Raw genomic sequence first — 15,178 nt, 5'->3', positions numbered from 1 at the left:
AAGACCGTTCCCCCTTTCCCAGTTCCAGGAGTGAAACCCAGGCCGAGAAAATGGAAAACGCAGAACATCCTTCCTCCACCCCAAAAGACTCCAGCCCCCGTCATACATCACTGGAGGAACCTTGCTACAAAGATGTAAATATTCCCTGAGGCTTCTCAGCTAATTATTATTATTTAAATGCAGCTTTAGGCTGAACGGGTTATGTATGCATAAGAAGATTGATAACTAGATGCCCTACAGAAATGAAATCTTCAATGTGTTTAGCTCCTTAACACAATGCCACCGAGAACAAATGTTCTACATGCAAATAAAACCCTGTGTTCCTCAGATGCGGGAAATTGTCCAGGGCCCATATGTTATCGAGCCTATATCCCCATATACAATTAGGGGACTGTATTGATAATGAGTTCACCTCAACCACAGGGAACCCTGACATGTATTATGCCCCATACATATACTATATGTAGACTTCTCCTTCCCTCTATACGTTCCTTTATGTTATGTTTCTTTCTCGTAGACACAGAAAAGCAAAGAAGATAACAGGACCTTATCCTCCAAAGAAGACTCCTACTCAGGTAAGAGCAACCATGACCGCTTATCAACCGCTTCATGGCAGGAGACTGCATTAAATAGCTCAGTATTGTGCTATGTATTTCATCCACTTTATCTGATTCCAAATTTGGGGGGGGGGGGGGGTTATTTAAAGGAAAGTTTATTAAAAAATATAAATTGCTATTTAGTAAATGTAAATATCAGTCAAATGTATTAAGTTTTCTGAAATGAACTAGAGTTGGTACTTATATCTTTTTATCTGTCATCTATCTACTATTTTACCTATCTATCTATCTATCTATCTATCTATCTATCTATCTATCTATCTATCTATCTATCTATCTATCTATCTATCTCATATCTATCTATCTATCTATCTATCTATCTATCTATCTATCTATCTATCTATCTATCTATCTATCTATCTATCTATCTATCTATCTCATATCTATCTATCTATCTATCATCTATCTATCTATCTATCTCCTATCTATCTATCTATCTATCTATCTATCTATCTATCTATCTATCTATCTATCTATCTATCTATCTATCTATCTATCTATCTATCTCATATCTATCTATCTATCTATCTATCTATCTATCTATCTATCTATCTATCTATCTATCTATCTATCTATCTATCTATCTATCTATCTATCTAATATCTATCTATTCTTCCATCCTTTTTTTTCACTCTCTCATATCTATCTATCTATCTATCTATCTATCTATCTATCTATCTATCTATCTATCTATCTATCTATCTATGTCATATCTATCTATCTATCTATCTATCTATCTATCTATCTATCTATCTATCTATCTATCTATCTATCTATCTATCTATGTCATATCTATCTATCTATCTATGTCATATCTATCTATCTATCATCTATCTATCATCTATCTACTGTCTGTCTCTCTGTCTCTCTGTCTGTCTGTCTGTCTGTCTGAATATCTATCTATCTATCTATCTATCTATCTATCTATCTATCTATCTATCTATCTATCTATCTATCTATCTATCTATCTATCTATCTATCATCTATCTATCTATCTATCTATCTATCTATCTATCTATCTATCTATCTATCTATCTATCTATCTATCTATCATCTATCTATCTATCTATCTATCTATCTATCTATCTATCTATCTTGTATTCTGTGATACCTTAGTATGGACAGTGTTCCATTTATATTATCTACTGTAACGACTGACCTAGGAGGATGTCACCAGTCTGTTCAGGTCACACTACTGTTATATTAAATCTGCCTCTATTAACACAAGAGGTAACCCGGCCATGGCTGTCATATAACATGTGTTCAAATGAATCAGGACTGGATGGTTTACAGGGAACAATGTCAAAGTTCTCCTGCTTATGCCTGTCCTCTGTGTGCTGCAGTAATGTATAAAGTGCCCCCTCTCTGGGAGTATAATTACTTCTCTATTAATACAATAAACTGAAAATCCAAAGAGCCATATCCTAAATTGACATAAAACCTGTACTCTCAACTGCTTATTGGCATGTACATATCAAACACATCTAAAAAAAAAATGGATGCAGTAGAGTTGAGTTTGTAATTTAGCACCAAACATGATGATAGCGCGAGCATGTGTTATGTATGGTTTTCCATGAACCTACTACATTGACTTAAGTCAAAGACTTATAATGAGTCACAAAGGAAACAAATGACAAAGTCAACTCTGCTACATCTGTACATACATTAATAGAATGTTTGTACCTTTTATGGTTGTGTTTAACAGCTTCAAATATTAGAAGGAAGTGGAAGGTCAGAGAAACATTTATAACCTTATTATGGCCTGATGCGTGATAAATTAAAAGGGTGAAAATCTATACGCTCAAAACACACTAGTGATGGAAATATTACAATTTTATTTACAATCGGTGAATCGGGCAAAATTTATATAAGCACCCCTAATACTCACAAAGCTCTACAAATGCAGACATACAGCTTCTAATATTTCCCTTTAAGGCACAATTATTTAAAGGCAACTCCTCCCCCAAAAATATATTTTTGTGTATCCTTGGTTTATTAGCATTTTAAAAATTTAAATTTCAAAAGTTTTATTGAATTTTAAAAAAAAAACAATTTTGAGGTTAACTTGCTCCCCTGGGAGCACGCTGATTACATGATGTCCTCTAAAGGTAAAATCACACAGGGTGTTTTGATGCCGTTTTTTGGTGCAGTTTTTTTCTAACCAAAGCCAGAAGTAGATCTAAAGGAAAGAAAAGGTGTATAGGAAAGACAGATGCATCTCCATTCTTTGTCCGTTCTTTGGTGTCCATTCCTGTGTTTGGCTCGAAAAATGGAGCCAAAAACTGAATCAAAACTCTGTGTGTGGTCCTGGCCTAAATGGGACTATGATTGTCACAGCCCCGCCCCTTTGATCATTGAATAGTAATCGGCAACTACTTAAGATCCTGTCCAATAACATTTTATGTAGAAATCAAACAAACAACCTGACCCTCAATTTTTTATATTATTTTTTTGAAGTGTAAACCGTCTTTAGAGGATTCCTTGGGAATAAACTTTGTTTCTTTTTGTGAATCTCGAGAAAAGAGTAAAGCCCGACATTAAAAACGATGAATTATTTTTTGTAATAAATTTTTTTGTGTTTTGTTTTTTTTTTGTTAAATAACCAAAATAATAGAACAATTTTGCTTTTGCTTGAATCACCAACCTGAATATTCTATCTATCTATCGATCTATCTATCTATCTATCTATCTATCTATCTATCTATCTATCTATCTATCTATCTATCTATCTATCTATCTATCGATCTATCTATCTATCTATCTATCTATCTATCTATCTATCTATCTATCTATCTATCTATCTATCTCATATCTATCTATCTATCTATCATCTATCTATCTATCTATCTATCTATCTATCTATCATCTATCTATAATCTATCTATCTATCATCTATCTATCTATCTATCTATCTATCTATCTATCTATCTATCTATCTATCTATCTATCTATCTATCTATCTATCTCATATCTATCTATCTATCTATCTATCTATCTATCTATCTATCTATCTATCTATCTATCTATCTATCTATCTATCATCTATCTATCTATCATCTATCTATCATCTATCTATCTATCTATCTATCTATCTATCTATCTATCTATCTATCTATCTATCTATCTATCTATCATCTATCTATTATCTATCTATCTATCTATCTATCTATCTATCTATCTATCTATCTATCTATCTATCTATCTATCTATCTATCTATCTATCTATCTATCTATCTATCTATCTATCTATCACATATCTATCTATCTATCTATCTATCTATCTATCTATCTATCTATCTATCTATCTATCTATCTATCTATCTATCTATCTATCTATCTGTCTGTCTGTCTATCTATCATCTATCTCTATCCACCTATCTTATATCAATAAGACAATGGTCATTGAAATAGGGATCTGTATTTCTTCTTCCATTTTCTTTTATGACAGAAATTTGACTTTATAATAGGAAACTTGCCAACCCCAAAACATTGGCAAATTTTCACATATCTCTAAATACACTCGATCTGCACATTTAGCTTTTGTTACACCTGAAGGAAAAATGTTTTACATTTTTACTTATATAATCCAATATTTAAACCTATTTAAAAAATCCTACTAAGATCTTTCTTTATCAAGCAGATTTTTCTAGGAATTTAAGGTCAGATTAGGAAAAAAAATTCAGAACATAAACTATAGGACATTTATTAATTATAAGGGATAGTTCATACGGCGATTTCTGACATTTTTTGAAGCAGAAACCGCTTCGGAATCAGCGCCAAGGAGCACTGCAAATCACCCCCCCCCCCCCCCGCCCCCAATTGATTTTAATGGACGACAAAGTCTTTTTATTTTCTTGAGCGGCTTTTGGACACTCATGGAAAAAAAGCAGCATGCTCTTTCTTCAAGCGGGTTTCTCCTCTTACCTCCAATTGAAATCATTGGGAGGCAGAAAAATAACAGCTGCGTTCGTTTTGAGCGTTTTGCAGTGTTTTTTGCATTAGATCCAGCTGCTTAAAAAAAGCGAGGGCAAAAAACGTCACAAAAATGCAAAAAAAAAAGCATAAAAAGAATGCTGGCAATTAAAAATCTGACCCATAATTGGCAGCATTTTTTTTTCTGCTTTTTTTTCCCCGCATTTTTGTGGCGTTTTTATGCCCGTGTTTTTTTCTGACTGACCAAAAAATGCTGCATCATCTCCCCCTAAGACATACCGTGTAATAGATACTTTCCTAAGGGCCATATAACGCTCGTTGACGATAATTGCCCCGTGTAAACAGCGCAACGATCAGCAGATGAAAGAGCAAACGCTCAATCATCTGCTGGTCGTATCGTTTTAAAAAAGTTCAATATTATCGTTGTCCGCAGCACATCTCCCTATGTAACCAGGGAGAGATGCTGCCGACATGATAAAAATGTATAGGGACAAGCGATCGGAGTAACGAGCGCTCGTCCCTATACTAGCTCCTTGTGAAAGGAGCACACGAGCGCCGATCAACGAGCTGTCTCGTTGATCGGCGCTCCTTTACACGGCCCAGGATGAGCCGTGTAAGAAAACCTTTAGTCTTGCATTTATTTTCCAAAGAGCTCACTGAAAGACCCGTGATTCACATTCAGAACATCTTTCTATTTTTACTCTTTGGAGTATAGAAATCCAAAGAAACCCACTGGAAACCATCAGCAAGTAGACTGTGTGCTACTGCTGGTCATAGATTATATTCGAACTTTATTTTGATTCCAATGATGGCTTTTCTGAATACACAGTGCAGTTAATAAACACAAAATACTTAGTGCTCATTAAAATAATCACAACATAATCTGATTCATTTATGAGTAGCTATGTAAGAACTAACTATAGATCCCCTCCCCCAACCCCAGTTATTACTTATTTTTCACTCATTATGTCTATTTATAATTTAACCTATTATCCTGTTATGTTGATCCGGGGGAAGCAAAACAATCCCCATGAGGCATCCACAACCCTTTAAACTATTTCTACCATCCAAACATCTTGTGTTAGAGAGTTCTATAGTGTGACTGCAAAGGGCAGTACACAAAAATTATAGGTCCACATTTCCCACTGAGAGCTCCATCCAATGTACTACACCTTTATTCCTTTATTAAAGTTAATGTGTAACATTCTGTATTTATGTCCAAAATGCTGTACTGATTCATTTCATATCATACCTGTAGAGGGAGCTCTATTTTTCTAAATTTGATAAATTATATAATTTTGGCTGCCTGCAGCCACCAATAGGGGGAGCTCATCGCATATGAATTTATTTAATTCAATCATAAATTTGTCTTCTGTAAGCTCCAAAGCTCCCCCTAGTGGTGGCTTCAGGAAGCCAGAATTTTAGTAGTATTAACCTCAACAGGCTGTATAAATATGTCTGCAATAAGCTCCACCTAGTGGTGACTTTAGATAGCTGCTATAAGAGAATCAAGGAAAGCCAGTGCAGCAATTACCTGCTGGGGCCCCTTCCACGATGGGCCCCATACCAGTCCTATGCATCTGTCTTTACAGTTAGGGGAAAATATTCAGTTCCCTACCCCAGTCCTATATCTAAATACCCCGGCCAAGGCAGAGTAGCTTGTTGGGGGCCCCTTCCCCTATTGCATCACATAGTACAGATGTAGCCATCTTTATCTTGACTCTGATAACTTGTTGCAGCGTGATATCACACAACAAAAGCCATTTAAAAAGTCAGTGAAAAACTCAAGATAAAGGATCTTGCCACTGTATATTCAATGCATTAAAAGTCAAGATAAAGACGGCTACATCTGTAGATATAAAATATGAAAACTACTTCTGGGTAAATATCTAAATTTCCATTGTGTCATTGCAGATAAAAGCAAAGAGATGCATTTTTATGTGACAGAATCAGACACCTCAACGGGTGAATTCTGGAGAGAAATACCAGGTAAGATAAAACGTATCTCCCTAGAATGTTCTACTAGCGGAAAAAAAATATTAAACCCAGAATAGGAAAAAAAAAAAAAAGACAGAGCTAATAGAAAGTGGATTATTAATTGCAGAGGACGCATGAAAGGGGATTTTAGGACCATATACAATGAGGCGGCGTGCGGAAGGCTGAAATGACAATAATTGAAATGTTCCGTACAAACCTTCTATTAGGAAGGATCACAGCTTATTGCTTTTTCTATCTGTCAGACAGACATTAAAGGTGTTTTATTGCGTCTTTCCCAACATTTATATTATCTCCATGATAATGATCTCTACACAAAATGTATAATACATTTACAAAAATTACATTATACAAATTAAATGAAACCACCTTTTTACTGATTGCTAAACGTCTCCGAGGGCTTTACGGACTACGTGATTAGAACTTGTGATACTAACTTGTCTATTGCAGTGTCTTAAGGAGAGGTTTGCTTTCTTGGGAGCAGGGAATCTAATTTCCCATTTATGTAATGCAAACTGCCTTGGCTTTGACTATTCACGGTTAATTGACTGTCAAACGAGGTTGTTATCCTGAGGCAATGTCTGCAAATTTGCCTGTCAAATGAGACAGAGAGTGCAGGCAGCGGAGAGAGAGAGAGAGAGAGAGAGGCTGAGAGGGGCAGGGAGAGAGAGGAGCAGCTCTACAACAGGGGGACAGGCGGCTCTGGAAATGGTTGGGGTGCAGCTAGGATGTCTGACAGCCAGGGGCCGGGTGCTGTGCATGCATGTGGTTATTGAGGAAGTGAAGAATTGCACTAGAATACAGAAAATGTGTCAATATAAATCACTGCAATGTATCCCACACCAAACACACACACACACATGTGCGCGCGCGCAAACACACACACACACGCGCGCGCGCGCAAACACACGCACCTATATATATATATATATATATATATATATATATATATATAAACAGCACACTGTGCTGTATAAATTTGCAGTCACAGGCGTTCTTGCAACCTGTTACACATTTTGTTTCATTTTTGCTGGAATGTGCTGTTCAAACTTTTGTGTTTCTTATGTATTGTATATATGTATAAAATACGTATGTGTGTCTTTCATATCAATCAATCTATCTCATATGTATCTATTATCTATTTTGTCTATGTCTTTCTCTTGCCTCTCTGTATATCTATAATCACATATCTATCTATCTATCTATCTATCTATCTATCTATCTATCTATCTATCTATCTATCTATCTATCTATCTATCTATCTATCTATCTATCTATCTATCTATCTATCTCATATCTATCTATCTATCTATCTATCTATCTATCTATCTATCTATCTATCTATCTATCTATCTATCTATCTATCTATCTATCATCTATCTATCTATCATCTATCTATCTATCTATCTATCTATCTATCTATCTATCTATCTATCTATCTATCTATCTATCTATCTATCTATCTATCTATCTATCTATCTATCTATCTATCTATCTATCTATCTATCTATCTCTCTCATATCTATCTATCTATCTATCTATCTATCTATCTATCTATCTATCTATCTATCTATCTATCTATCTATCTATCTATCTAATATCTATCTATCTATCTATCTATCTATCTATCTATCTATCTATCTATCTATCTATCATCTATCTATCTATCTATCTATCTATCTATCTATCTATCTATCTATCTATCTATCTATCTATCTATCTATCTATCTATCTATCTATCTATCTACTTACAGACTGTAGACTTAACACTAAGTCTCAGTATAGGATATAATTGAAATTTTCATCTATCACATAAATATCTGGTCTATATCCAGGGTGGCCTTTTTTAAAGAGCTTGAGAGACTTCACTGTATTTGATAAAATTGCTATTTATCTCTGGAAGGACCTGTATATTGAGTTACATTTCTGTTAGTTGCTGATTATCACATTCTGTCATTATAATAATATATCTTATGTGATGTGGGATGCAATATTTCAACCTTACTTGTTCATAACCCACTGATGTGCTCTATAATATTCTAGCGCAAAAATGATAACAATATTCACACTAACTATTGATCTATTTTCCTACACAAAGTGGCCAAAACACCTGGCATAAAGCTTAGGTTACACCTATTGTCATCATAACACATGGTGCTCTTCTTGCTCCTTGAACCTAAAATTATTATTTTTTTATTTATCAACAGCACCCCTAGTGGTCAAACTGATATGTCCAGCTCTCTGTAACGTTATACCAAAATGTATAGATTATTCTGCAAAATATATTATAAACTGCTGCTTGTAATCCCAATTCCATTCAAAAGGCACTTCCCTGTAGTTTTTCATATTATTTGCGCTTAATTATTTCTTATAATTTATGTATTTTGGTTGGGTAACATTAGGCTTGTACAATTGATTTGTCACCAGTAATATGGCAAACAGTCACATTACAGAGGTGAACTCTAAAACAGCGCCCCTAGTGGCCAAACTATTCCAAGTAGCAGGACCAGAATAATTTATTATTGGCCATTATTTCTATATCACTAACATATACTGCATTACTGTAACCAGTAAGAATTCATGCTCCCCTAGCCACTAGAGCTTACAATCTAATGTCTGTATATCTAGTGAGACACGAAAAGAGAGTTTTGGTGTTTGGAGAAAACTTCTGTAATCACAGGCATTACATAAAAACTCTTTACAGATCTCTCCCTAAACTTTATGCAAACCCATGGGTCTAACACTGGGGTAGTAGTGCTAATAACTACACCAATGTAGTAGTCAATGGCATTATGGTTACACTAGGCTGCCCTCCATCTATTATCTAGCGTAGAGACAGGTTATAAAGAGCATCTCCCACTCTGGAAAATCCATGCATTAGATGCACAGCCCACTGATTTCAATCATAACAGTGTGATACTTCAATTCCCCTGTGGTGGCGCTGCAGGGAAATTGAACACGTGCTGTCAAGTTCCCTCACAAGTTACAACTGATCACTGAAGGTCCCAGCAGCAGGACAACCTGTATTCAGCTTATGGTCAGGAAATCCTTCTAACAAAAAGGGTTTGTCCAAAGTGGACAACCCCTTTAAATGTATATTGATTTCAATCTAATATCTATTATCTTATAGAACTATAATCAAAAGTTTACCCAATGTCAAAAATGTTGTGCTGATTAATTTCATAATATATCTTTATAGGAGTCTGAGCTCTGTTTTTCGGATAGAGAGCTCCAAATCTCCCGCTTGACACATCCATAGTGATAATGATAAAATTGTGGCTTCCTACAGCCATCACTAGGGGGAGCTTTAGAGATTACTTAAGTCATATTTATGATTGAGTTTAATAAATCCATATACTGTGAGCTCCCCCTAGTGGTGACTGCAGGCAGGAAGAATTTTTTCAAGGGATTTGTTGCTCTCATTTAGAAAAATGTAGTTCTTTTCACTATAAACATTTATGTTATAAAATTAATCAGCGCATTATTTTGGACCTAGTATGATAAACAAAGTAAATTGGTACACCTTATGTCTAAGTCATAAAAATAATACCTCTAGACTACAATCAATATACATGTAAGGATTTCTTTTCAGATTTAATTATTTGTCATTAAAGTATTTTTTTTTCTAATTTATTTGTATGTATTTTTTATTGCAGTTCAATTAATTTTTTCTTTCATGCCAGGTTTTGTTTTAACTTTTTGATTTTATAGTCATTCTTGTATTTCATTTTATTTTATTTACACTTTTTCCCGTTCCATTCCGTTTTATTTTTCCAATTTTTCTAGTCTAAGGCCCCACATTTAAATTTACTATGCATTATAATAGGATTTTTTGTTTTTTTAGTCCTTACCAATACATTGTAGGTTCCTTATAAGAATTCCACGGGCTGAAGCGATGCAGTCATCATTTTCTTTCCCTCATGTTGCAAAGCTCTCTGTGCAGTTTTTATATATGCATAAAGTTAATGTTGAATTGAACAAAACAACCCAAAAAAACGAGATAGCGGGACATCTGCGCTCATAACGCGTTTAATTAACTTTTGCATCATGTTCTCAGTGGGTCACAAGCGAAATGCTGATCTTTCCCCATCTTTACTTTAATAACTTGTTGAAATGTTGGCATAAAAGGCAGAATATAAAGATTCCAAGTAAAAACATAAAACCCGTCGGAGCCTCTTCCTCCCTCACTAACAGATGCCAATATTTTTCCTGACAGCCAACACTAAATACGTAAAAGCTCCACAAAGCGAGAGAGACACGGTGGTTAATCCAACGAGCGCAAGCCGTAACCTCGTCCCCGCCTGTGGCAACGCGCCGCACTGAATGGGCCCTTAAAGTGAAATTTATGTTGCCTCTTCTCTACCCATGAAACTGTTTTAATCTTGAAAAAGGCAATTACTTGACTGCCATAAAAGCAAACGGGGGAAACGGAGAAAAAAAATAAATGGAAAAAAAAAATCAAAGTCAACAAACTCGTTAAAAAGATGTTTTTTTCTTGTCTATATTGTTTGCAGGAGAAGCCAGTCAGGACAACAGCTCATCACAAGCCCTGAAGAAGGATATGGGGACCATGGGGAAAGGTAAATTTTTCTATACACTTTAATTGGTTCCCAAAAGTGTTTCCCAATTTTTATTAGCAGACGGATCTCAATAAAAGCTAAAGAATGTGTAGTGGCACCCTCACCTTACAGTCAGTGCTGGGCATAGGGCTCCAGGTCTTAGGGGGGATGGGTGCAAGAGAAGACAAGAATCGCTCTTTGTATTAGTACAATGAATATATGAGCCTATTAGAGGCCGCTATTGGCACTGAGAGGTCCGCCAATGTGGCATCCAAAATTTCAGTGCCAGGAAATATATTTCCGATAGAAGAAAGGGGGCGCCATAGCAAAGATCAAACTGGGCCCCCTATTATAGTGCCCATTTTTGCTACCCAGGACAGAAGTGCCTGGTGTTCGTATCCCCCTCCACGCCCTCTCCATGATCCCTGGGCCAAATGCACACCCCATGTTTGCTAACAATGGGGAAATCTGGCACAGTTGCAGAGGGTATAGGTTTGGGTTCCCTGACTCCAAGAGACCCACATGGTCTGTCTCTATGGTACTTACGCCCTCGATGTCTGAGATACCAGCAGGTGAGCACAGGGGTGTAACTAGGAAACACAGGGCCCCATAGCAAACTTTTGAATGGGCCCCCTTGTAGCTAGTGCCCCCTGTAGATTCTGCCATACAGCCCCCTCCTGTAGATTCTGCCATACAGACCCCTGTAGATAGTGCCATATAGCCCCCTGTAGATAGTGCCATACAGCCCCCTGCAGATAGTGCCTTACTGCCCTCTTGTAGATAGTGCCTTACAGCCCCCGATAGATAGTGCCATACAGCCATCCCCATAGTTAGTGCCATACAGCTGCCCTGTTGTTTATGCCATACAGCCCCTCTGTAGATAGTGCCATACAGCCCCTTGTAGATTCTGCAATACAGCCCTCCTTGTAGACTGTGCTATACAGCCCCGTGTCAATATTTTTTCACACCCCTTGTAGATAGTGCCACACAGTCACCCCTGTAGTTAGTGCCCCTCACCGCCTCCTTGTAGATAGTGCCCCCACCTACCCCTTGTAGACTGTGTCCCCCACCTCTCCCTTGTAGACAGTGCCATACAGCCCCCACCTCCTCCTTGTAGACAGTGACATACAGCCCACTGCCTCCCCCTTGTTGGCAGTGCCACCTAAACAAATAAAACAAAAAATTGTACTCACCTATGCCCCTGTTCCCGCGATGAACAGAGCTGCTCCACAACGCCGATGGGATCCTTGCGTAGGCCGGCGTGATCCAGTGACATCATCATGCCGGCCTGCGCATGGATCTTGTCCCTGCGCCTGATAGGCTGCAGGCCGAACATGGCCTGTAGCCTAGAAAATGGAAGAGTAGGGAGATACCGCCCTGCTCTGCCATGATGTTCAATAGTATCTGCGTCCTAAGGACGCAGATACTATTGAATGTGGCATTGCTACCGCTGTAGTAGCCATAGTTGCTGCTAGCTTCGCCAATGGGCCGCGGGGCCCGTAGCAGCAGCTATGGCTGCTACTACGGTACTTACACCACTGGGTGAGCACACTTCCCTATAGGGCAGGATTCCCATCATTTATGGAAGCAAAGGTGCAGTCATATGTATGTAAGTTCTGAAACTTTCTAATATACTCTGTGCATCAATTCCTTACTATTTTAAAGATCTCTGCTTGAGGTCAGTGAATGGACTTTATTTTGTTAATGTCCAGAGGCTACAAACCTGTACAGACCTAATGCTTCTCACAGCTGAGCGTTTGCCACCTTTGTACCTAGTCTAGACAGTCCTCTGTTAGCTAAACAGTCAGGACTTGGCTGGTACATTTTACCTGCACTGATACATTGTAACAAACGATCAGGATAGGGGAGATATTTGTGCTGTTGATGTGTTTAGGTCACAGAGGATTGTCTAGACGGGATCCAATTGTAGCAGACCCTCAGCTGTGAGGAGTATCCGGTATGTACGCGTATGCAGTCTTTGGATGTAAGTGAATGAAACATAGTGATTTACTTCCAGAGGCTGAAAACTTGATGTTTCCCACAGCTGAGGGTTTGCTACAATTGTACCTGGTCTAGTCCATAAGCCTGGACTCTGCTGTAAGGTTGCACAACTAGGCCATTTTGACATTCAGGAGTCCGGGAAAGCTTGGTGACAACCTCTGTAATGGCAGCCATATTGGTTGTCACCCAGCTTTCCCAGAAACTAATATAACCGACTCAAGGACTTTGAATTATGGGACAATTTTTCCACGATGCATAGAAAGGACACACAAGGTCACAGTTATAGTCCTAGACCGGCTTAGACCACTACAGACAGTCAGATGTGATCTTTTCCTTCTCTTTGGTTGAACGCATTAGAGTCCATTATTCGCCATCATTTTGGTAGTGACATGGCGCCTTTAAATACTGACATTAACTCCTTCCTTGCCTGAGGCTGGAAACCCATCTGTCCTAGAAAGCCGCTCGCTGCCGGTCTCGTCCCACTGAAAGGGTTAGCGGCAAAGTTAGGCAGGTAACCGGCTTATGAACCATATTTTACGCTTGACAAGCTACATATGAATAATATATAGAGGCTGGGTGGATATAATTGAGATTAATGCATGCGTATCAATCAATACATGACACGGTAATATAATACTTTAAAATAATATATTGCATTGATTTATATTCATGGATTTCTGCATCAGACCTCGCCCTACCCCCACAACAGTTTATGGTTTTTATTTTTTATTATTTTTTAACTCGTCAATTCTAATTAAAAATTGTTTTGACTTTTTCTAGAAGAACTTCAAAAAGTTTTATTTGAGCAAATAGATCTGAGGAGGAGATTAGAACAAGAATTCCAAGTGTTAAAAGGAACGCCGTCTTTTCCTGTTTTCAGTAAGGAGATTTTTTTTATTATTATTATTATAGATAATGTTGTTATTATTATTATTATTATTATTATTATTATTATTATTATAGATAGTGTTATTATTATATACTGTTTATATTTGCCCTAGGCTGGGGCGAAGTAGCGACTTTGGGTATATTTTGGTTGCATGACCAGAAAAGGAAACGTCAGGCGACATATGAGCAATTGCCTTGGTCAACATCGGTTGCATTAGGTTGTACAAATTATGCAGTCCTATGAATGCAGTCCCATGTCAGTCACATGACTTTAAAAAACAGCATGAGGATATCTAAGGATTATATTTAACATGACTTAAAGCTAGATGACTACTTTGAACATGTGTATGTAGGAAATTGTTCAATACCAGTTGGAGTTTCACTTAAATCTAAATTAATAACAAAGGTTGTTTCATAAATTACTTAACTGACTTAGTACCTGTTCACTAGATAGATAGATAGATAGATAGATAGATAGATAGAGAGAGAGAGAGAGAGAGAGAGAGAGAGAGAGAGAGAGAGAGAGATAGATAGATAGATAGATAGATAGATAGATAGATAGATAGATAGATAGATATGAGATAGATAGATGATTGATAGATAGATAGATAGATAGATAGATAGATAGATAGATAGATAGAGAGAGAGAGAGAGAGAGAGAGAGAGAGAGAGAGAGAGAGAGAGAGATAGATAGATAGATAGATAGATAGATAGATAGATAGATAGATATGAGATAGATAGATGATTGATAGATAGATAGATAGATAGATAGATAGATAGATAGATAGATAGATAGAGAGAGAGAGAGAGAGAGAGATAGATAGATAGATAGATAGATAGATAGATAGATAGATAGATATGAGATAGATAGATGATTGATAGATAGATAGATAGATAGATAGATAGATAGATAGATAGATAGATAGATAGATAGATAGATAGATAGATAGATAGATAGATGATAGATAGATAGATAGATAGATAGATAGATAGATAGATAGAGAGAGAGAGAGAGAGAGAGAGAGAGAGAGAGAGAGAGAGATAGATAGATAGATAGATAGATAGATAGATAGATAGATAGATAGATAGATAGATAGATAGATAGATATGAGATAGATAGATGATTGATAGATAGATAGATAGATAGATAGATAGATAGATAGATAGATAGATAGATAGATAGAT

The 15,178-nt window shown here is 36.8% G+C and overlaps 1 protein-coding gene across 2 annotated transcripts in view; it reads left to right on the top strand.

Annotated features, from left to right (window-relative positions):
• SKOR2 (SKI family transcriptional corepressor 2) overlaps positions 1-15,178 on the top strand; it is a 31,954-nt gene that overhangs the window by 1,647 nt on the left and 15,129 nt on the right. For both annotated transcript variants that reach the window (XM_075854955.1, XM_075854956.1), the window contains exons 1-5: positions 1-134; positions 518-575; positions 6,465-6,539; positions 11,060-11,125; positions 13,886-13,984. The exon at positions 1-134 is cut by the window's left edge and continues 1,647 nt beyond it. In XM_075854955.1, the coding sequence (XP_075711070.1) occupies positions 1-134; positions 518-575; positions 6,465-6,539; positions 11,060-11,125; positions 13,886-13,984 (432 nt within the window). The remainder of the gene's footprint in view (positions 135-517; positions 576-6,464; positions 6,540-11,059; positions 11,126-13,885; positions 13,985-15,178) is intronic.

The sequence above is a fragment of the Rhinoderma darwinii genome, chromosome 1 (assembly GCF_050947455.1).
Source record: "Rhinoderma darwinii isolate aRhiDar2 chromosome 1, aRhiDar2.hap1, whole genome shotgun sequence".
NCBI lineage: Eukaryota > Metazoa > Chordata > Amphibia > Anura > Rhinodermatidae > Rhinoderma > Rhinoderma darwinii.
Note: the sequence above shows the minus strand (reverse complement) of the source record. Positions and strands in the feature narration are given on the sequence as shown.